Source organism: Oncorhynchus mykiss, chromosome 8, assembly GCF_057628025.1.
Source record: "Oncorhynchus mykiss isolate SJ-2025 chromosome 8, ASM5762802v1, whole genome shotgun sequence".
Taxonomy (NCBI): domain Eukaryota; kingdom Metazoa; phylum Chordata; class Actinopteri; order Salmoniformes; family Salmonidae; genus Oncorhynchus; species Oncorhynchus mykiss.
The window spans coordinates 79,638,626-79,664,314 of NC_143029.1; the positions used below are offsets into that span (position 1 = coordinate 79,638,626).

Genomic DNA, 25,689 nt, shown 5'->3' on the forward strand with positions numbered 1-25,689 from the left:
AAGAGTTGTTGCTATGTCCGATTCTCTGTGATTCTGTCATTCTAATGGAATCCAGAAAGAACAAAACCCTGTTCTCAAACATTACATCAAAAGGTGCAAATTTATGGGCAAAGACATCAAACATCCACATCAAATTGAATATTTTTCATGATCAAATAACATGAAAAACAACCACTTTGTACAGTATTAATTTACCATCCTTACAAACCAATTAATGTAAATGTATATTACTGTATTGTACATAGGCTGGTCATCTAGGTTTGTACCTGTAGACTTTGTACCTGTAGACTCCATCACCATGAAGAAATGACCAATACAGTAATTGAGTACATTGAGGCATCAAGTGGTTTGTGATGATATCAGACCGATATAGACGTCTTCAGCACAGTCATTATTTTTTGCTCATCCCCCCCATTAAAAAAAACGCCACCACCACCACCACCAAACTACTTCCTGCGGCTATGGATGCAACTCAATATTAGGAAGGTGTTCTTAATGTTTCCGTATACTCAGTGTGTGTATGTGTTTCTTTGGCCTGCATGCGTTTGTGTATGTATGGTATCTGTGCTGAATGACCCTTGGTGGCCCTTCTCAGTATTCCATCAGGCCAGAAAGTTCAGGGGTCACAGCCTTGGTCTGGAGCTGTTTTCACACGAAACAACCGTGTCACAGAGATAGATTGCAGAAGCACTGGGAAATGTGTTTCTCCTTGAGTGTGTGAACAAAATATATAATGCTCTCCCCTCCTCCTCTCCTTCAATTTAATATTATGGAGCTGCTATCTGAGGTCATTGCTTTGTTGCTGTTTTACTGCATATCTGATTGAGCATCAACCTAGTTCAAGAGGAGGGGGTGTGAGAGGTGGAGAGAAAGAGACATGGGAGGACAGAGAGAAAAAGAGAGCAATCGAAGGAGGGAGGAGGTAGATAGTCAGAGAGGTGGAGATGGAAATAGAGAGTGGTGGAGATAGAGAGAGAGATTGAATAGAAGCAGAGGAGAGAGAGAGAGGGCAGAGCGTTTGGAGATGCGTAGATGGATGGATGTCTATTATGTCGCACCCTGCAGTCAAGGACAATGAGACAGTGGTCCCACTCAATCTCCTGAAGAGGAGTCCGTATGGAGATGTCACTATGTCCTCTCCACCTTCCCTGCAGTGTGTCCTGCCTGTCCTTCCATACTGTATGTGTCTGATCTATCCTCTCCTCTCCTCCTGCAGTGTGTCCTGTCTGTCCTTCCATACTCTATGTCTCTGATCTATCCTCTCCTCTCCTCCTGCAGTGTGTCCTACCTGTCCTTCCATACTGTATGTGTCTGATCTATCCTATCTTCCCCTCCTGCAGTGTGTCCTGTCTGTCCTTCCATACTGTATGTGTCTGATCTATCCTATCTTCCCCTCCTGCAGTGTGTCCTGTCTGTCCTTCCATACTCTATGTCTCTGATCTATCCTCTCCTCTCCTCCTGCAGTGTGTCCTACCTGTCCTTCCATACTGTATGTGTCTGATCTATCCCCTCTTCCCCTCCTGTATCACTATCATTGTCTGTCTCCATCTTTCTGCCATCGCTCTGTTTCTCCCTCCTCCGCCTTTCTCACTTTTCACTCTTCCCCTCCTAGCTTTTTTTCCTCCATCCTTCCTGTCTTTCTCTCTCCATCCCCTGTAATGTAATGATAAGAGTATAAACAACCCTTTCTTTCGCTCTCTCATCCTTCTTCTCAGTGGTGAGGAGGTATCCTGTGTTTGTGGGTAGAGCTCATCATTCCTCTCAGAGACAGGACCTGCACATTCAGACAGTGCTCCAGGTCAACCGCACTCTCTACATAGGAGCCAGGTAATAATCAGACACTGCCTGTACCCTACCTTACACACTGTACACAGTACCCTACCGCACACACAGTACACAGTACCCTACCGCACACACTGTACACAGTACCCTACCACACACACTGTACACAGTATCCTGCCGTACACACTGTACACAGTATATAGTTGTTTCATGATCAAATACACTGCAAAATACTGAAAACGTCTGTATTTCTCTCCTGTTGTCTGTGTTTGTAAAACAGAGACGATCTATACAGAGTGGAGCTGGACAATATGTCAGGGGATGAAATGTTCTACAGCAAGGTGAGACAGACAGAAAGACAGACAGACAGACAGACAGACAGACAGACAGACAGACAGACAGACAGACAGACAGACAGACAGACAGACAGACAGACAGACAGACAGACAAACAGACAGACAGACAGACAGACAGACAGACAGACAGACAGACCTCGCTGATGTAACAAACACCTCTGATTAAATCCGATCCCAGTATGATTGTAACCCTCTGGTCATGTCATTTTGTGGTCCTCTGCTAGAAGCGGACGTGGGAATCCAATAAGAATGACATTCGAGTCTGCAGAATGAAGGGCAAACATGAGGTTAGTTCCCATCTCTAGCCCAGAGGGCAGCGTATGTCAGTGGTTACTCACAGAAAAAAACTTTAGACTACAGTGTGTTGTTGGGGGTGCTGTGGGGTTATCGATTCTAGTAATCCCAATGACATGTTGTCCTGCAGTGAGAATGTGATACCTGCAACTGATCTGAGTGATGAGTAATATGGGGTGATACGATCAGTGAATAATGGAGGCCTAAGAGATAAAGGAGAGAGGGAGGATCGAGAGGGAAAGATTTTACTTTTATCTGTCTTATTGGCAGAGAGGGGAGAAAGAAAGAGTGAGGGGGAAGAGAAGAGAGAGAGTGAGGGGGAAGAGAAGAAGTGGGGGAGGAGGAGAGAGAAAATCGAGGAAGGAGAAAAGACAGCGAGAGAGGGAGAGAGAGAGATAATGAGATGGTGGTGTCACACAGCCCTGGGGTAGACCATGGAAATCAGGATGGAAGGGAGGGAGATAGGGAGAGAGAGGGAGGGAGAGAAAGGGAGAGAGCGATCAGTGGAGAAAGCACTTGAGATATATAAATAGAGGTAGAAGACCAAACAGTCACAGATAAAAGTAGAGATAGAGCGACAGATTGAAGGTAAAAGGAAGAGCGTGGGAAAGAGAAAGAGTTGTGTGGCATTAAGGTTGACAGATAAAAGGGAAAGAAACAAAAAGAGAAAGTAACAACATCAAAGGTTTTTGACATCAAAAGTGGAGAGAGACAAAGACAGACAGACAGAGAGTTTTGAGTTTTTATAAAAACCTTTATTTTATACTTAATAATGAACACAAATAATGGCACACTGTGCCTTTTCAGAAATTAAGCAACAAATGTCATTCCTAAATAAAAATTAATTAAATTAAAAAACATAGATATACGTTCAACTCATTTTATCTAGAAAAAAATAGTTTCCCCTCCTCCACAAAACAAACCGCTCCTTCATAAGCCCACGTCTCCTCAAACAATGGGAGATCTTTTACAGCCGAGAAGAACTCAAAATCCACTTTTATGCTCACTTTGACTAATCCCTTAGAAACACATCTTACAACCTGCTCATAACTCGTGCGTGTCTATTTTATGTTTCCTACTCAGAGAAATTACCCTCTTAGCTTAACCCTGTCACGTGTGCACCCTCTCCGGCCTCTAGGTCACCAGGCTGCTCGTTATGGCACACAACTGTCACCATCATTACCTGGACTCCATCACCTCCTTGATAACCTCCTTGATAACCTCCTTGATATGTCCCTCCCTTTGGTTCTTCCCTATATATGTCTCTCCCTTTAGTTCCTTCCCTATTTATGTCACTCCCTTTGGTTCCTTCCCTATATATGTCCCTCCCTTTAGTTCCTTCCCTATATATGTCACTCCCTTTGGTTCCTTCCCCAGGAGTCATTGTTTCTGTTTCACGTCTGTGTGTTTTTTGTGTTTTCTTGTTTTGTATTATGTTATGTTTATTTATTAAAACACTCACTCCCTGAACTTGCTTCCCGACTCTTAGCTCACTTGTTACAGTCCCCCAAAAATGTTTTAACAGTTGACATTTTCTTTTCTGTTGCTTAGTGAAACCCCAAAATAAAAACAGTGTTATTGAAAATCTCCCCTACAGCTGTAAACAAAGACTACAGTATTTCAAATAGGCTTTAGCCTCTCACACTCCATAAAACAGTGAAAAATTGTTTCTCTTATGTTACAAAAAGGACATCTATCTGGACACCAATATCTGAGTTAATAACAGATACAAAAACATTAACTGCAATGATGCCATGCAAAACCCTCTATTGCATGTCACTGGTGGCCTTTTGTAATGGTGGCTTGTACAGTGCTCTCCATGCTGGCTTTACCTTGTCACCAATGCCCAGTTTTACCCTCCAAGGAGTGTATTTTCTATTCTTCAATTTATCTTTATTCAAATCCTTGACACACCCCCTATATAAGTCTTTCCCGTTCACCTCATCCAAACCCACCTCTTCCAACCCTCTCAAATCCAGTAATAACACCTTTCTTTCTGACTGGGATATTGGGTGTAATCCCTAGTGTTGGAAATGGGACTTATTCATCTTGAGCCTTCTTCTTATGATTAAGCATATACCACTCTTCTACAGACAGAGCCTTCCGGCAGCTTTCCAGCAGTTGTGCGACAATTCTTTCCGACCTCAACTCGAAATATTCAGCTTACCCGTCAGCCCACCATTAAGGTGGGCCCAGCCATGGTCATTGACTGTTTTAGGCTGAGGATTTTGCCCTTCACCAGAATCTTGGAGAGATGTGGAACAGCTGCAGTTGTACAATCCAGTCTTGCCCCATACACCAGAGGTTCCTCCAGCAGCCAATGCTGGAGTGCGTCTGGACTCCGTTATTATGCTCCAAACCCTAAGGCCTCTGTAAAACGAAGGTACTCCCCCCCTTGAAATCTGGCTACTATCAACCTAAAATAAATCCTTCTTTAAACCTAATCCCCCGACCTGCTGTAATACAGGACCTGACACCCATCTCCAAACCACATTTTCCGGTCCATAAAGCAACCTTTGAATAAACTAAAACCCGGAAAGCAGCAGCCCTCCTAGCAAGATGTAGAAGACCTTGTCCCCCCCTCCTCTTTTGACAAATACAAAACACTTTGTGGAACCCATTATATTTATCCCAAAATAAATATACAATAATCGCCTGTATCTTAGCCAGAAGGCCAGATGGTGGCTCTAAACATGACAACCGATGTCACGGTGCAGAGGCAACCACATTGTTAACAATAATAGTGCGCCCCCTAATTTATAAAATAGCCTCCAACATTCTACTCAACAAATTGGATGCAGTCTATCACAGTGCCATCCGTTTTGTCACCAAAGCCCCATATATTACCCACCACTGCGACCTGTACGCTCTCGTTGGCTGGCCATCGCTTCATACTCGTCGCCAAACCCACTGGCTCTAGGTCATCTACAAGTCTCTGCTAGGTAAAGCCCAGCCTTATCTCAGTTCACTGGTTGCTATAGCAGCACCCACCTGTAGCACGCGCTCCAGCAGGTATATCTCACTGGTCACCCCCAAAGCCAATTCCTCATTCGGCCGCCTTTCCTTTCAGTTCTCGGCTGCCAATGACTGGAACGAACTGCAAAAACCACTGAAGCTGGAGACTCTTATGTCCCTCACTAGCTTTAAGAACCAGCTGTCAGAGCAGCTCACAGATCACTGCACCTGTAAACAGCCCATCCAACTACCTCATCCCCATACTGTATTTATTTATTTATCTTGCTCCTTTGCACCCCAGTATCTCTACTTGCACATTCATCTTCTGCACATCTACCATTCCAGTGTTTAATTGCTATATTGTAATTACTTCGCCACCATGGCCTATTTATTGCCTTAACTCCCTTATCTTACCTCATTTGCACTCAATGTATATAGACTTTTATTTTTTTTATACTGTATTATTGACTGTATGTTTGTTTATTCCATGTGTAACTCTGTGTTGTTGTATGTGTCGAACTGCTGTCCTTTATCTTGGCCAGGTCGCAGTTGCAAATGAGAACTTGTTCTCAACTAGCCTAACTGGTTAAATGAAGGTGAAAAAAAACATGAGACTCAAACTATCCACCTCTGCCTGATTTTTCACTAAAGTAGCATCGGCATAGGCTGAGACGAAGAGGAGGAGTATCCTCTGAAAGCTACACCCCTTCAATGTGATGTCTAATGCTATTTAGTAGTGGCTCTATAATGGTTGCATATATCATTCCTGACAAAGAACACCCCTGCCTAAAATCTCTACATACTTTAAAAGGAGCACTCAAGCCACCGTTAAATTTCAGCACACTTTCAATGTCACCATATATCACCCTAATCATGGCAATAAAACCAGAGCTGAAACCAAATGCGTCAAAAGTGTGCCATAAGTATTGATGTTCAACTCTGTCAAATGCCTTTTCCTGATCAATTAAAATTAGACCAGCATCCAACCCAATAGCCCTAGAGACGTCCCAAAAATTCAGAGTCAGGGAATGTTGTCCCCTGTCTGCCTGCCGGGAACACAGTAGGACTGCTGGACCTCCGACCGCAAAGCACTACAGAGGGTAGTGCAAACAGCCCAGTACATCACTGGGGCCAAGCTTCCTGCCAACCAGGACCTCTATACCAGGCGGTGTCAGAGGAAGGCCCTAAAAATTGTCAAAGACTCGCTAAGTCTAGGTCCAAAAGGCTTCTAAACAGCTTCTAACCCAAGCCATAAGACTCCTGAACATCTAGTCAAATGGCTAACCAGACTATTTGCATTGCCCCCCCCCTCCTCCATACCACTGCTACTCTCTGTTGTCGTCTATGCATAGTAACTGTAATAACTCTACCTACATGTACATACCATCTCACCTAACCAGTACCCCTTAGAACACTTTAATAACTCTACCTACATGTACATACTACCTCACCTAACCAGTATCCCTTAGAACACATTAATAACTCTACCTACATTACATGTACATATTACCTCACCTAACCAGACCCCTTAGAACACTTTAATAACTCTACCTACATGTACATACTACCTCACCTAACCAGTACCCCTTAGAACACTTTAATAACTCTACCTACATGTACATACCATCTCACCTAACCAGTACCTCTTAGAACACTTTAATAACTCTACCTACATGTACATACTACCTCACCTAACCAGTACCTCTTAGAACACTTTAATAACTCTACCTACATGTACATACTACCCCACCTAACCAGTACCTCTTAGAACACTTTAATAACTCTACCTACATGTACATACTACCTCACCTAACCAGTACCCCTTAGAACACTTTAATAACTCTACCTACATGTACATACCATCTCACCTAACCAGTACCTCTTAGAACACTTTAATAACTCTACCTACATGTACATACTACCTCACCTAACCAGTACCTCTTAGAACACTTTAATAACTCTACCTACATTACATGTACATACTACCTCACCTAACCAGTACCCCTTAGAACACTTTAATAACTCTACCTACATGTACATACTACCTCACCTAACCAGTACCCCTTAGAACACTTTAATAACTCTACCTACATGTACATACTACCTCACCTAACCAGTACCTCTTAGAACACTTTAATAACTCTACCTACATGTACATACCATCTCACCTAACCAGTACCCCTTAGAACACTTTAATAACTCTACCTACATGTACATACTACCTCACCTAACCAGTACCCCTTAGAACACTTTAATAACTCTACCTACATGTACATACTACCTCACCTAACCAGTACCTCTTAGAACACTTTAATAACTCTACCTACATGTACATACTACCCCACCTAACCAGTACCTCTTAGAACACTTTAATAACTCTACCTACATGTACATACTACCTCACCTAACCAGTACCCCTTAGAACACTTTAATAACTCTACCTACATGTACATACTACCTCACCTAACCAGTACCCCTTAGAACACTTTAATAACTCTACCTACATGTACATACTACCTCACCTAACCAGTACCCCTTAGAACACTTTAATAACTCTACCTACATGTACATACTACCTCACCTAACCAGTACCCCTTAGAACACTTTAATAACTCTACCTACATGTACATACTACCTCACCTAACCAGTACCCCTTAGAACACTTTAATAACTCTACCTACATGTACATACTACCTCACCTAACCAGTACCCCTTAGAACACATTAATAACTCTACCTACATGTACATATTACCCCACCTAACCAGTACCCCTTAGAACACTTTAATAACTCTACCTACATTACATGTACATACTACCTCACCTAACCAGTACCCCTTAGAACACTTTAATAACTCTACCTACATGTACATACTACCTCACCTAACCAGTACCTCTTAGAACACTTTAATAACTCTACCTACATGTACATACTACCTCACCTAACCAGTACCCTTAGAACACTTTAATAACTCTACCTACATTACATGTACATACTACCTCACCTAACCAGTACCCCTTAGAACACTTTAATAACTCTACCTACATGTACATACTACCTCACCTAACCAGTATCCCTTAGAACACTTTAATAACTCTACCTACATTACATGTACATACTACCTCGCCTAACCAGTACCCCTTAGAACACTTTAATAACTCTACCTACATGTACATACTACCTCACCTAACCAGTACCCCTTAGAACACTTTAATAACTCTACCTACATGTACATACTACCCCACCTAACCAGTACCCCTTAGAACACTTTAATAACTCTACCTACATGTACATACTACCCCACCTAACCAGTACCCCTTAGAACACTTTAATAACTCTACCTACATGTACATACTACCCCACCTAACCAGTACCCCTTAGAACACTTTAATAACTCTACCTACATGTACATACTACCTCACCTAACCAGTACCTCTTAGAACACTTTAATAACTCTACCTACATGTACATACTACCTCACCTAACCAGTACCCCTTAGAACACTTTAATAACTCTACCTACATGTACATACTACCCCACCTAACCAGTACCCCTTAGAACACTTTAATAACTCTACCTACATGTACATACTACCTCACCTAACCAGTACCCCTTAGAACACATTAATAACTCTACCTACATTACATGTACATACTACCTCACCTAACCAGACCCCTTAGAACACTTTAATAACTCTACCTACATGTACATACTACCCCACCTAACCAGTACCCCTTAGAACACTTTAATAACTCTACCTACATTACATGTACATACTACCTCACCTAACCAGTACCCCTTAGAACACTTTAATAACTCTACCTACATGTACATACTACCTCACCTAACCAGTACCTCTTAGAACACTTTAATAACTCTACCTACATGTACATACTACCCCACCTAACCAGTATAACTCTACCTACATGTACATACTACCTCACCTAACCAGTACCCCTTAGAACACTTTAATAACTCTACCTACATGTACATACTACCTCACCTAACCAGTACCTCTTAGAACACTTTAATAACTCTACCTACATGTACATACTACCTCACCTAACCAGTACCCCTTAGAACACTTTAATAACTCTACCTACATGTACATACTACCTCACCTAACCAGTACCCCTTAGAACACTTTAATAACTCTACCTACATGTACATACTACCTCACCTAACCAGTACCCCTTAGAACACATTAATAACTCTACCTACATTACATGCACATACTACCTCACCTAACCAGTACCTCTTAGAAAACTTTAACAACTCTACCTACATGTACATACTACCCCACCTAACCAGTACCCCTTAGAACACTTTAATAACTCTACCTACATTACATACTACCCCACCTAACCAGTACCCCTTAGAACACTTTAATAACTCTACCTACATGTACATACTACCCCACCTAACCAGTACCCCTTAGAACACTTTAATAACTCTACCTACATGTACATACTACCCCACCTAACCAGTACCCCTTAGACCACTTTAATAACTCTACCTACATGTACATACTACCTCACCTAACCAGTACCTCTTAGAACACTTTAATAACTCTACCTACATGTACATACTACCTCACGTAACCAGTACCCCTTAGAACACTTTAATAACTCTACCTACATGTACATACTACCCCACCTAACCAGTACCCCTTAGAACACTTTAATAACTCTACCTACATGTACATACTACCTCACCTAACCAGTACCCCTTAGAACACATTAATAACTCTACCTACATTACATGTACATACTACCTCACCTAACCAGACCCCTTAGAACACTTTAATAACTCTACCTACATGTACATACTACCCCACCTAACCAGTACCCCTTAGAACACTTTAATAACTCTACCTACATTACATGTACATACTACCTCACCTAACCAGTACCCCTTAGAACACTTTAATAACTACCTACATGTACATACTACCTCACCTAACCAGTACCTCTTAGAACACTTTAATAACTCTACCTACATGTACATACTACCCCACCTAACCAGTATAACTCTACCTACATGTACATACTACCTCACCTAACCAGTACCCCTTAGAACACTTTAATAACTCTACCTACATGTACATACTACCTCACCTAACCAGTACCTCTTAGAACACTTTAATAACTCTACCTACATGTACATACTACCTCACCTAACCAGTACCCCTTAGAACACTTTAATAACTCTACCTACATGTACATACTACCTCACCTAACCAGTACCCCTTAGAACACTTTAATAACTCTACCTACATGTACATACTACCTCACCTAACCAGTACCCCTTAGAACACATTAATAACTCTACCTACATTACATGCACATACTACCTCACCTAACCAGTACCTCTTAGAAAACTTTAACAACTCTACCTACATGTACATACTACCCCACCTAACCAGTACCCCTTAGAACACTTTAATAACTCTACCTACATTACATGTACATACTACCTCACCTAACCAGTACCCCTTAGAACACTTTAATAACTCTACCTACATGTACATACTACCTCACCTAACCAGTACCTCTTAGAACACTTTAATAACTCTACCTACATGTACATACCATCTCACCTAACCAGTACCCCTTAGAACACTTTAATAACTCTACCTACATGTACATACTACCTCACCTAACCAGTGTCCCTTAGAACACTTTAATAACTCTACCTACATGTACATACTACCTCACGTAACCAGTACCCCTTAGAACACTTTAATAACTCTACCTACATTACATGTACATACTACCTCACCTAACCAGTACCCCTTAGAACACTTTAATAACTCTACCTACATGTACATACTACCTCACCTAACCAGTACCCCTTAGAACACTTTAATAACTCTACCTACATGTACATACTACCTCACCTAACCAGTATCCCTTAGAACACTTTAATAACTCTACCTACATTACATGTACATACTACCTCACCTAACCAGACCCCTTAGAACACTTTAATAACTCTACCTACATGTACATACTACCCCACCTAACCAGTACCCCTTAGAACACTTTAATAACTCTACCTACATTACATGTACATACTACCTCACCTAACCAGTACCCCTTAGAACACTTTAATAACTCTACCTACATGTACATACTACCTCACCTAACCAGTACCTCTTAGAACACTTTAATAACTCTACCTACATGTACATACTACCCCACCTAACCAGTATAACTCTACCTACATGTACATACTACCTCACCTAACCAGTACCCCTTAGAACACTTTAATAACTCTACCTACATGTACATACTACCTCACCTAACCAGTACCTCTTAGAACACTTTAATAACTCTACCTACATGTACATACTACCTCACCTAACCAGTACCCCTTAGAACACTTTAATAACTCTACCTACATGTACATACTACCTCACCTAACCAGTACCCCTTAGAACACTTTAATAACTCTACCTACATGTACATACTACCTCACCTAACCAGTACCCCTTAGAACACATTAATAACTCTACCTACATTACATGCACATACTACCTCACCTAACCAGTACCTCTTAGAAAACTTTAACAACTCTACCTACATGTACATACTACCCCACCTAACCAGTACCCCTTAGAACACTTTAATAACTCTACCTACATTACATGTACATACTACCTCACCTAACCAGTACCCCTTAGAACACTTTAATAACTCTACCTACATGTACATACTACCTCACCTAACCAGTACCTCTTAGAACACTTTAATAACTCTACCTACATGTACATACCATCTCACCTAACCAGTACCCCTTAGAACACTTTAATAACTCTACCTACATGTACATACTACCTCACCTAACCAGTATCCCTTAGAACACTTTAATAACTCTACCTACATGTACATACTACCTCACGTAACCAGTACCCCTTAGAACACTTTAATAACTCTACCTACATTACATGTACATACTACCTCACCTAACCAGTACCCCTTAGAACACTTTAATAACTCTACCTACATGTACATACTACCTCACCTAACCAGTACCCCTTAGAACACTTTAATAACTCTACCTACATGTACATACTACCTCACCTAACCAGTATCCCTTAGAACACTTTAATAACTCTACCTACATGTACATACTACCTCACCTAACCAGTACCCCTTAGAACACTTTAATAACTCTACCTACATGTACATACTACCTCACCTAACCAGTACCCCTTAGAACACTTTAATAACTCTACCTACATGTACATACTACCTCACCTAACCAGTATCCCTTAGAACACTTTAATAACTCTACCTACATTACATGTACATACTACCTCACCTAACCAGTACCCCTTAGAACACTTTAATAACTCTACCTACATGTACATACTACCTCACCTAACCAGTATCCCTTAGAACACATTAATAACTCTACCTACATTACATGTACATACTACCTCACCTAACCAGTACCCCTTAGAACACTTTAATAACTCTACCTACATGTACATACTACATCACCTAACCAGTACCCCTTAGAACACTTTAATAACTCTACCTACATTACATGTACATACTACCTCACCTAACCAGTACCCCTTAGAACACTTTAATAACTCTACCTACATGTACATACTACCTCACCTAACCAGTATCCCTTAGAACACATTAATAACTCTACCTACATTACATGTACATACTACCTCACCTAACCAGTACCCCTTAGAACACTTTAATAACTCTACCTACATGTACATACTACCTCACCTAACCAGTATCCCTTAGAACACTTTAATAACTCTACCTACATGTACATACTACCTCACCTAACCAGTACCCCTTAGAACACTTTAATAACTCTACCTACATGTACATACTACCTCACCTAACCAGTACCTCTTAGAACACTTTAATAACTCTACCTACATGTACATACTACCTCACCTAACCAGTACCCCTTAGAACACTTTAATAACTCTACCTACATGTACATACTACCTCACCTAACCAGTACCCCTTAGAACACTTTAATAACTCTACCTACATGTACATACTACCTCACCTAACCAGTACCCCTTAGAACACTTTAATAACTCTACCTACATGTACATACTACCCCACCTAACCAGTACCCCTTAGAACACTTTAATAACTCTACCTACATGTACATACTACCCCACCTAACCAGTACCCCTTAGAACACTTTAATAACTCTACCTACATGTACATACTACCTCACCTAACCAGTACCCCTTAGAACACTTTAAAAACTCTACCTACATGTACATACTACCTCACCTAACCAGTACCCCTTAGAACACTTTAATAACTCTACCTACATGTACATACTACCTCACCTAACCAGTACCCCTTAGAACACTTTAATAACTCTACCTACATGTACATACTACCTCACCTAACCAGTACCCCTTAGAACACTTTAATAACTCTACCTACATGTACATACTACCCCACCTAACCAGTATCCCTTAGAACACATTAATAACTCTACCTACATGTACATACTACCTCACCTAACCAGTACCCCTTAGAACGCTTTAATAACTCTACCTACATGTACATACTACCTCACCTAACCAGTACCCCTTAGAACACTTTAATAACTCTACCTACATGTACATACTACCTCACTTAACCAGTACCCCTTAGAACACTTTAATAACTCTACCTACATGTACATACTACCTCACCTAACCAGTACCCCTTAGAACACTTTAATAACTCTACCTACATGTACATACTACCCCACCTAACCAGTACCCCTTAGAACACTTTAATAACTCTACCTACATGTACATACTACCCCACCTAACCAGTACCCCTTAGAACACTTTAATAACTCTACCTACATGTACATACTACCTCACCTAACCAGTACCCCTTAGAACACTTTAAAAACTCTACCTACATGTACATACTACCTCACCTAACCAGTACCCCTTAGAACACTTTAATAACTCTACCTACATGTACATACTACCTCACCTAACCAGTACCCCTTAGAACACTTTAATAACTCTACCTACATGTACATACTACCTCACCTAACCAGTACCCCTTAGAACACTTTAATAACTCTACCTACATGTACATACTACCCCACCTAACCAGTATCCCTTAGAACACATTAATAACTCTACCTACATGTACATACTACCTCACCTAACCAGTACCCCTTAGAACGCTTTAATAACTCTACCTACATGTACATACTACCTCACCTAACCAGTACCCCTTAGAACACTTTAATAACTCTACCTACATGTACATACTACCCCACCTAACCAGTATCCCTTAGAACACATTAATAACTCTACCTACATGTACATATTACCACACCTAACCAGTACCCCTTAGAACACTTTAATAACTCTACCTACATGTACATACTACCTCACCTAACCAGTACCCCTTAGAACACTTTAATAACTCTACCTACATGTACATACTACCCCACCTAACCAGTACCCCTTAGAACACTTTAATAACTCTACCTACATGTACATACCATCTCACCTAACCAGTACCCCTTAGAACACTTTAATAACTCTACCTACATTACATGTACATACTACCTCACCTAACCAGTACCCCTTAGAACACTTTAATAACTCTACCTACATGTACATACTACCCCACCTAACCAGTACCCCTTAGAACACTTTAATAACTCTACCTACATGTACATACTACCCCACCTAACCAGTACCCCTTAGAACACTTTAATAACTCTACCTACATGTACATACTACCCCACCTAACCAGTACCCCTTAGAACACTTTAATAACTCTACCTACATGTACATACTACCTCACCTAACCAGTACCCCTTAGAACACTTTAATAACTCTACCTACATGTACATACTACCTCACCTAACCAGTACCCCTTAGAACACTTTAATAACTCTACCTACATGTACATACCATCTCACCTAACCAGTACCCCTTAGAACACTTTAATAACTCTACCTACATTACATGTACATATTACCTCACCTAACCAGTACCCCTTAGAACACTTTAATAACTCTACCTACATGTACATACTACCTCACCTAACCAGTACCTCTTAGAACACTTTAATAACTCTACCTACATGTACATACCATCTCACCTAACCAGTACCCCTTAGAACACATTAATAACTCTACCTACATGTACATACTACCCCACCTAACCAGTATAACTCTACCTACATGTACATACCATCTCACCTAACCAGTACCCCTTAGAACACTTTAATAACTCTACCTACATTACATGTACATACTACCTCACCTAACCAGTACCCCTTAGAACACTTTAATAACTCTACCTACATGTACATACTACCCCACCTAACCAGTACCCCTTAGAACACTTTAATAACTCTACCTACATGTACATACTACCTCACCTAACCAGACCCCTTAGAACACTTTAATAACTCTACCTACATGTACATACTACCTCACCTAACCAGTACCCCTTAGAACACTTTAATAACTCTACCTACATTACATGTACATACTACCTCACCTAACCAGTACCCCTTAGAACACTTTAATAACTCTACCTACATGTACATACTACCTCACCTAACCAGTACCCCTTAGAACACTTTAATAACTCTACCTACATGTCCATACTACCCCACCTAACCAGTACCCCTTAGAACACTTTAATAACTCTACCTACATGTACATACTACCTCACCTAACCAGTACCCCTTAGAACACTTTAATAACTCTACCTACATTACATGTACATACTACCTCACCTAACCAGTACCCCTTAGAACACTTTAATAACTCTACCTACATTACATGTACATACTACCTCACCTAACCAGTACCCCTTAGAACACTTTAATAACTCTACCTACATGTACATACTACCTCACCTAACCAGTACCCCTTAGAACACATTAATAACTCTACCTACATGTACATACTACCCCACCTAACCAGTACCCCTTAGAACACTTTAATAACTCTACCTACATGTACATACTACCTCACCTAACCAGTACCCCTTAGAACACTTTAATAACTCTACCTACATGTACATACTACCTCACCTAACCAGTACCCCTTAGAACACTTTAATAACTCTACCTACATGTACATACTACCTCACCTAACCAGTACCTCTTAGAACCCTTTAATAACTCTACCTACATGTACATACCATCTCACCTAACCAGTACCCCTTAGAACACTTTAATAACTCTACCTACATGTACATACTACCTCACCTAACCAGTACCCCTTAGAACACTTTAATAACTCTACCTACATGTACATACTACCTCACCTAACCAGTATCCCTTAGAACACTTTAATAACTCTACCTATATGTACATACTACCTCACCTAACCAGTACCCCTTAGAACACTTTAATAACTCTACCTACATTACATGTACATACTACCTCACCTAACCAGTACCCCTTAGTACACTTTAATAACTCTACCTACATGTACATACTACCCCACCTAACCAGTACCCCTTAGAACACTTTAATAACTCTACCTACATTACATGTACATACTACCTCACCTAACCAGTACCCCTTAGAACACTTTAATAACTCTACCTACATTACATGTACATACTACCTCACCTAACCAGTACCCCTTAGAACACTTTAATAACTCTACCTACATGTACATACTACCTCACCTAACCAGTACCCCTTAGAACACTTTAATAACTCTACCTACATGTACATACTACCTCACCTAACCAGTACCCCTTAGAACACTTTAATAACTCTACCTACATGTACATACTACCCCACCTAACCAGTACCCCTTAGAACACTTTAATAACTCTACCTACATGTACATACTACCTCACCTAACCAGTACCCCTTAGAACACATTAATAACTCTACCTACATTACATGTACATACTACCTCACCTAACCAGTACCCCTTAGAACACTTTAATAACTCTACCTACATGTACATACCATCTCACCTAACCAGTACCCCTTAGAACACATGAATAACTCTACCTACATTACATGTACATACTACCTCACCTAACCAGTACCCCTTAGAACACTTTAATAACTCTACCTACATGTACATACTACCTCACCTAACCAGTACCCCTTAGAACACATGAATAACTCTACCTACATTACATGTACATACTACCCCACCTAACCAGTACCCCTTAGAACACTTTAATAACTCTACCTACATGTACATACTACCTCACCTAACCAGTACCCTTAGAACACTTTAATAACTCTACCTACATGTACATACTACCTCACCTAACCAGTACCCCTTAGAACACTTTAATAACTCTACCTACATGTACATACTACCTCACCTAACCAGTACCCCTTAGAACACTTTAATAACTCTACCTACATGTACATACTACCTCACCTAACCAGTACCTCTTAGAACACTTTAATAACTCTACCTACATGTACATACTACCCCACCTAACCAGTACCCCTTAGAACACTTTAATAACTCTACCTACATGTACATACTACCTCACCTAACCAGTACCCCTTAGAACACATTAATAACTCTACCTACATTACATGTACATACTACCTCACCTAACCAGTACCCCTTAGAACACTTTAATAACTCTACCTACATGTACATACTACCTCACCTAACCAGTACCTCTTAGAACACTTTAATAACTCTACCTACATGTACATACTACCCCACCTAACCAGTACCCCTTAGAACACTTTAATAACTCTACCTACATGTACATACTACCCCACCTAACCAGTACCCCTTAGAACACTTTAATAACTCTACCTACATGTACATACTACCTCACCTAACCAGTACCCCTTAGAACACTTTAATAACTCTACCTACATTACATGTACATACTACCTCGCCTAACCAGTACCCCTTCTGTATATATTGTTATTTTACTGCTGCTCTTTAATTACTTGTTACTTTTATCTCTTATTCTTAGCCATATTTTTTTAAACTGCACTGTTGGTTAGGGGCTTGTAAGTAAGCATTTCACTGTAAGGTCTACAACTGTTGTATACGGCACATGTGACTAATACAATTTGATTTGATTTGATAAACAAACATCATAAAATCCCACTGGGGTTATTACACTTGATTTACAGACCTGAGATTGATGCTCAAAACAATAAAACCTATGTAACCTGGCCAGAGAGATGGTGTTCTCTCTCACATGGGCCCATGTGTACTGTCTCGTGCCTCCATGTTGGCTCCGCCAAATATCACACAGTTCATGCATTACAATAAGGCATTTATAAAAAGTCCTTGAGGTTTTGTGGTTTCTATCTAAATCACTGACTGTGCAGTTAAAATCCCCAGCAAGAAATAAATTATCCTCAGTGTTACATTTCTCAATGGTATTTGATAATGTCTCTAAAAAAGCATACCCTATCAACTGCCACCACTGGGGCATATACATTTATTAAACACATAGTGATGTTTTCATACCTCACTCTAAATAAACTCCCCTCAACTACCTCTTCAACCTCATATGACAAAGGCAAAAGCCCTTTTGAGAACAGGATAGCCACACCCCCACTTTTTTAGCTTTTATGACTACACACCACCGCTCCCCTCCACACACTCCTTTTGCCACATAACTTCATTTTCAATATTACTATGCGTTTCTTGTAGAAAACTTCCCTTACCCTTCATTGAGTCATACTGTCGCCCCATTTATGTTTAAAGAAGAAATCTTAAAACTGCTCATGGCTGAGAAAAAAATACATAGGAAGAGACAGTAAACATCTCTTTACAGAGTTAAGGCTGCGACTGAACTCTTTAATTTCCTTTAGAATTTAAATCACTTTCTTCCCTTCAATTTCAGAAATGATTTTATCAATCCCATACCTCCCTTCCACCCCATTTATCTCGCTATTTTGTTGTGATGCGTAAAATGACTCACTCTCGCTTTCCTCGTCAGAGGAAATCCCACCATCTCTACTATCTGTTTATCCTCAACTGATTTATCAATGTCTACCTTCATCACCACTTAAATTCTTCCTCTTAATCCTGGGTACTTTGAAAACAGCTGCTTCATTTTCCATTGTTTCAAACTCCTCTTGAACTCCACTTTCATTTTCCAGCACCGACTCAGCGACCCCAGTCGCAGTCACACCGGCTATTCACCCTCTCTCTTTACTCTGATCCACCACAATTTCCCACCGCTCTCCTTTCCTACATTTCCCATCAAATCTGCCCACCTTCTCCCTTCATGTGTTCATCCCTTCGCGGTGGTGCTGCACCACCGCTAGAGCTGCTACCTGGCTCTGCGCGATCGTTCTCGGGACAATAACGTTCCAAATGCCCCTCTTCCGCAGCCAAAGCTGTTCATTTATTTAGTAGAAGTGTATAGCACAATCAAATCTGTGAATATTAAAACTGAAAGCTAAATTAAGTTGGTCAGTATCCTTCTGTATAAAGATTGTGCACTTGTCTCCTATGAGACACAACATGTTTCAGCAAAGGAGATTTGCATCCAAAAATAACCTTTTTTTAAATGGTAGATACAAGTTGACCATGACGAGATAACTCGCTCTAAAACGTAACCTCAAATGGCGGCACGTTTCAAAGTATTACTTCTTCGCCGGATTCATAAAATGAAATACCGACGTCTGTGTATTCCGCAATACAACACCACTCTCAACTATCGAATTCACCTTTTCAGTGGAATCTAAGAATATCAGTACACTTGAGGCTGATTTTACCCAATGCGCCAACAGCTGAGCTACGTTCTTCCACCGAACATCCTGCCGTAGCAGGAATCTTTACTCCATGCCGCAGACTAAGTTTTTCAAATCCCAACCCTCCGCGTGGCCATTGCAACCAGCCCCACACGCTGGTTCTGCCTTCCAGAAAAACAACCTCAACTATCACTCCACCCACCCTGACTAGGTATCCCCCTTTCCTTTCCCATTAGACTGAGATAAAAATTCAGTCGCTTCCTTGACTCATATAGCCATAATATGGCATTTGAAATGTCTATATTCTTTTGGATCTTCTGAGTGTAATGTTTACTGTTATTGTTAATTTCACTCTTGTTTATTATCTACTTCACTTGCTTTGGCAATGTTAACATATGTTTCCCATGCCAATAAAGCTCTTACATTGAATTGAGAGAGAGACTAGAACATGGAGAGATTCTTCTAGCTCCCATGATGAACTCCTAAAGAGGGAATGTTGTGGTGAGTCGTGCTAGAAGATGTGTAGAGTAACAGTACCTCCCTTTTAAAACACAGAGATACAGCTGAACAGTGTGTTGTGTGTAATTTCCTTAAGGCTTTCCTGAGTGGTTGTTTTCACCTAAGCCATGGCTTAGTTCAGCCAGCTCAGCATACTGAATTCCTGCCATGAAGTAGCCTATGTACCAGGGGTCAGTGTACTGCTAACAGCTTAGTCTCACTACCTCCACTGTCCGACTGCCCCATACTGGGCTCGAACCAGTCATCCTCTGCTTCACAACACACGTGACCGCCCTCCTTCACAACATGCAAACCGATTGATACAAAAGGCTCCATCAGTGACATTTCAAGCTAGCTGTGGAGTGAGCATTCAATATATTCTTAACTCTGTTACATGTATGTACACTAAGGAGTATTTATTGATTACTTTTGTCATATGGATATGACAAACTTATTTCTCTGCCTAACCCTTTGAGGAGTGGGTTTGAAAGGTAAACACACACACACTTACAGTACTTCTTTGACTCTCCCGTCATTTCTCATCCTTTCTTATCTCTTTCTTCAGGAGGAGTGTCGTAACTTCATTAAGGTGGTGTTGAGTCAACATGAAGGACTGTTTGTGTGTGGAACCAATGCCTTCAACCCTTTGTGTGCCAACTACACTGTGAGTATCTGTCTATTCAATTCAATTCAATGAAGCTTTATTGGCATGTGTGTACGTGTTCATATGGACAATTGTGTGTGTTACAGAGAGACTCTTTGGAGATGGTGGGAGAGACGGTCAGTGGGATGGCTCGTTGCCCGTATGACCCCAGACACGCCAACGTGGCTCTGTTCGCAGGTACAGTAGTTTCTTTCTTTCTTTCTTTCTTTCTTTCTAACTCTCATTATTTTTCAATATATCAGGAAGTAATGACATAGGTATTTTTACTAGGACTGTAATGTTCAGGGGAAATCATTCAGATGGAAAATCAATCTAGACTGGAGCTGTGAGGAGGAACTTGACTGTGCTTGTACTCAGGATAAATACATGTTCTGTGTGTTCTCTCTTTCTATCTCTGTCTCACTATCTGTGTGTCTGTATGTCACTCTCTCTTGCTCTTTGTCTCTCTCTCTCTTGCTCTCTCTGTCTCTTTCTCTGTGTGTCTCTCTGTCTCTCTCTCTTGCTCTCTCTCTCTCTTTCTTTCTCTCTTTCTCTCTCTCTTGTTCTCTCTGTCTCTCTCTTTCTCTGTGTGTCTCTCTGTCTCTCTCTCTTGCTCTCTCTCTCTCTTTCTTTCTCTCTTTCTCTCTCTCTTGTTCTCTCTGTCTCTCTCTTTCTCTCTCTGTCTCTCTATTTCTCTCTTTCTCTCTCTATCAGAGGGCAGTCTCTTCACTGGTACTGTAACAGACTTCCTGGCGATTGATGCTGTGATCTATCGTAGCCTAGGCGACAGCCCCGCTCTTCGCACTGTCAAACACGACTCCAAATGGTTCAGAGGTACACTGAGATGACGTGCTTGCATGTGAGTGAATGGGCCGAACACTTCTCCACAGGTGAAGAACTCCCAATGTTTGCTAAGATCACATAAACACTGCGGGCTAACCCAACCACTCTACCTTTCCTATCTAAATCCTTATATCCTAAGAGTGGATACATTAAAGCTGTATGGACTAGCTATACTTCAGCTGCGGGCCAATTGTTTCTTGAGTGGATGGTTGGGGGGCCGGAACATAATAAAATAAAAAATGTAGATTGCAAATTCACCTCAAGAAGGCCAAACAGATATAATTTCTGACAAAAACATAATAATTTCAAACCTTGCTTACATTTGTATATGATCACATACAGTGCCTTCAGAAAGTATTCATACCTCTTGACTTATTCCACATTTTGTTGTGTTAATTCCACTTTATGTTGTGTTACTGTCTGAATTCAAAAAAAGATTCTCTCATCTACACACAATACACAATAAAGTGAAAGCATGTTTTAGAAATGTTAGCAAAATAATAGAAAATTAATTACATAAACATCTAATTTACATACAGTTGAAGTCGAAAGTTTACATACACCTTAGCCAAATACCTTTAAACTTAGTTTTTTACAATTCCTGACATTTAATCCTGGTAAAAATTCCCTGTCTTAGGTCAGTTAGGATCACCACTTTATTTTAAGATTTTGAAATGTCAGAATAATAGTAGAGAGAAGTATTTATTTCAGCTTTTATTTCTTTCATCACATTCCCAGTGGATCAGAAGTGTACATACACTCAATTAGTATTTGGCAGCGTTGCCTTTAATTAGTTTAACTTGGGTCAAACTTTTCGGGTAGCCTTCCACAAGCTTCCCACAATAAGTTGGGTGAATTTTGGCCCATTCCTCCTGACAGAGCTGTTGTAACTGAGTCAGGTTTGTAGGCCTCCTTGCTCGCACAAGCTTTTTCAGTTCTGCCCACACATTTTCTATAGGATTGAGATCAGGGCTTGGTGATGGCCACTCCAACATCTTGCCTTTGTTGTCCTTAAGCCATTTTGCCACAACTTTGGAAGTATGCTTGGGGTCACTGTCCATTTGGAAGACCCATTTGCGACCAAGCTTTAACTTCCAGACTGATGTCTTGAGATGTTGCTTCAATATATCCACATAATTGTCCTTCCTCATGATGTCATCTATTTTGTGAAGTGCACCAGTCCCTCCTGCAGCAATGCACCCACACAACATGATGCTGCCACAGTGTGCTTCACGGTTGGGATGGCGTTTTTTGGCTTGCAAGCCTCCCCCTTTTTCCTTCAAACATAGCGATGGTCATTATGGCCAACAGTTCTATTTTTGTTTCATCAAAACAGAGGACATTTCTCCAAAAGTACAATCTTTGTCCCCATGTGCAGCTGCAAAACCGTAGTCTGGCTTTTTTATGTCGGTTTTGGAGCAGTGGCTTCTTCCTTGCTGAGCGTCCTTTCAGGTTATGTCGATATAGGACTCGTTTTACTGTGGACATAGATACCTTTGTACCTGTTTCCAGCATTTTCCAGCATCTTCACAAGGTCCTTTGCTGTTGTTCTGGGATTTATTTGCACTTTTCGCACCAAAGTACGTTAATCTCTAGTAGAAAGAACGCGTCTCCTTCCTGAGCGGTATGATGGCCGCGTGGTCCCACAGAGTTTATACTTGCGTACTATTGTTTGTACAGATGACCGTGGTACCTTCAGGTGTTTGGAAATTGCTCCCATTTATGAACTAGACTGGTGGAGGGCTACAATTTTTTTTCTGAGGTCTTGGCTGATTTCTTTTGATTTTCCCATGATGTCAAGCAAAGAGGCACTGGGTTTGAAGGTTGGCCTTGAAATACATCCACAGGTACACCTCCAATTTACTCAAACGATGTCAATTAACCTATCAGAAGCTTCTAAAGCCATGACATAATTTTCTGGAATTCCAATTCCAAGCTGTTTAAATGCACAGTAAACTTCTGACCCACTGGAATTGTGATACAGTGAATTATAAATGAAATAATCTGTCTGTAAACAATTGTTGGAAGAATTACTTGTGTCATGCAGAAAGTAGATGTCCTAATCGACTTGCCAAAACTATAGATTGTTAACAAGACATTTATGTAGTGGTTGAAAAATTAGTTTTAATGACTCCAACCTAAGTGTATGTAAACTTCCGACTTCAACTATAAGTATTCACATCCCTGAGTCAATATTTTGTAGAAGCACCTTTAGCAGAGATTACAGCTGTATGTTTTTCTGGGTAAATCTCTAAGGGCTTTTTACACCTGGAATGTGCCAAACATTTGCCAATTATTCATTTCAAATTCTTAAAGTTCTTTAAAATTGGTTGTTGATCATTGCTAGACAACCATTTTCAGGTCTTGCCATAGATTTTCAAGCAGATTTAAGTCAAAACTACCACTCAGGAATATTCAGTGTCTTCTTGGTAAGGAACGCCAGGGTATATTTGGCCTTGTGTTTTAGGTTATTGTCCTGCTGAAAGGTGAATTCATCTCCCAGTGTCTGGAGGAAAGCAGAGTGAACCAGGGTTTCTCTTGGATTTCCCCCAAACATAAACCTTTGTATTCAGTAGAAAAAGCTACCTGCTTTGCCACATTTTTTGAAGTATTACTTTAGTGCCTTGTTGCTAACAGGATGCATGCTTTTGAATTCTTTTTTTCTGTTCAAGCTTCCTTCTTTTCACTCTGTAATTTAGGTTAGCAGTGTGGAGTAACTACAATGTTGTTGATCCATCCTCATTTTTCTCCTATCACAGCCATTCAACTCTGTAACCGTTTTAAAGTCACCATTGGCCTCTTGCTGAGTTCCCTGAGCGGTTTCCTTCCTCTCCGGCAACTGAGTTAGGAAGGACGCCTGTATCTTTATGTAATTAATAACTTCACCATGCTCAAAGGAATATTCAATGTCTGCTTTATTATTTTGACCCATCTATCAGTAGCTTCTCTTCATTGTGAGGCACTGGAAAACCTCCCTGGTCTTTGCGGTTTTATCTGTGGTTGAAATGCACTGCTCAAAGAGGAGTACAGAGATGAGCCATTCATTCAAAAATCATGTTAAACACTATTATTACACACAGAGTGAGCCCATGCAATTTATTATGTGACTTGTTAAGCACATTTTTATTCCTGAACTTATGTAAGGTTAACATAACAAAGGGGTTCAATACTTATTCACTCAAGACATTTCAGATTTTCATTTAATTTCATAATTAATTTGAGAAAATGTATGAAAATATGATTCCACTTTAACATTGGTAGCATTGCCTTTAAATAGTTTAACTTCGGTCAAACGTTTCGGGTAGCTTCCCACAATAAGTTGGGTGAATTTTGTGTAGACCAGTGACAAAAATAACTAATCTAAATTTAATCAAGAAAATGAGGAAAAAGTCAAGGGGTATGAATACTTTCTTAAGGCACTGTACTATATGTCTCTGTCTATTATGCGTGGGAATACATGGGAAAAGATTTCCTGGTGTTTATACAGTATTTTATGTCCAACAATGTTTATTATTATTTTAATAAAACATGTAAATAAAAACCACCCAGTGGCCAAATTCGGCCTGCAGCCTGCCAGTTGGTGAACCCTGCTGTAGGGGCTAGGTTAGATGTACTGTTTT

At 40.4% G+C, this 25,689-nt stretch overlaps 1 protein-coding gene across 1 annotated transcript in view; it reads left to right on the plus strand.

The window, feature by feature from the left end:
- Positions 1–25,689, plus strand: part of LOC110530992 (semaphorin-6B) — a 75,473-nt gene that overhangs the window by 37,871 nt on the left and 11,913 nt on the right. The window contains exons 3-8 of the mRNA XM_036986337.2: positions 1,716–1,827; positions 2,063–2,123; positions 2,363–2,425; positions 21,149–21,247; positions 21,334–21,424; positions 21,941–22,060. Of these exons, the coding sequence (XP_036842232.2) occupies positions 1,716–1,827; positions 2,063–2,123; positions 2,363–2,425; positions 21,149–21,247; positions 21,334–21,424; positions 21,941–22,060 (546 nt within the window). The remainder of the gene's footprint in view (positions 1–1,715; positions 1,828–2,062; positions 2,124–2,362; positions 2,426–21,148; positions 21,248–21,333; positions 21,425–21,940; positions 22,061–25,689) is intronic.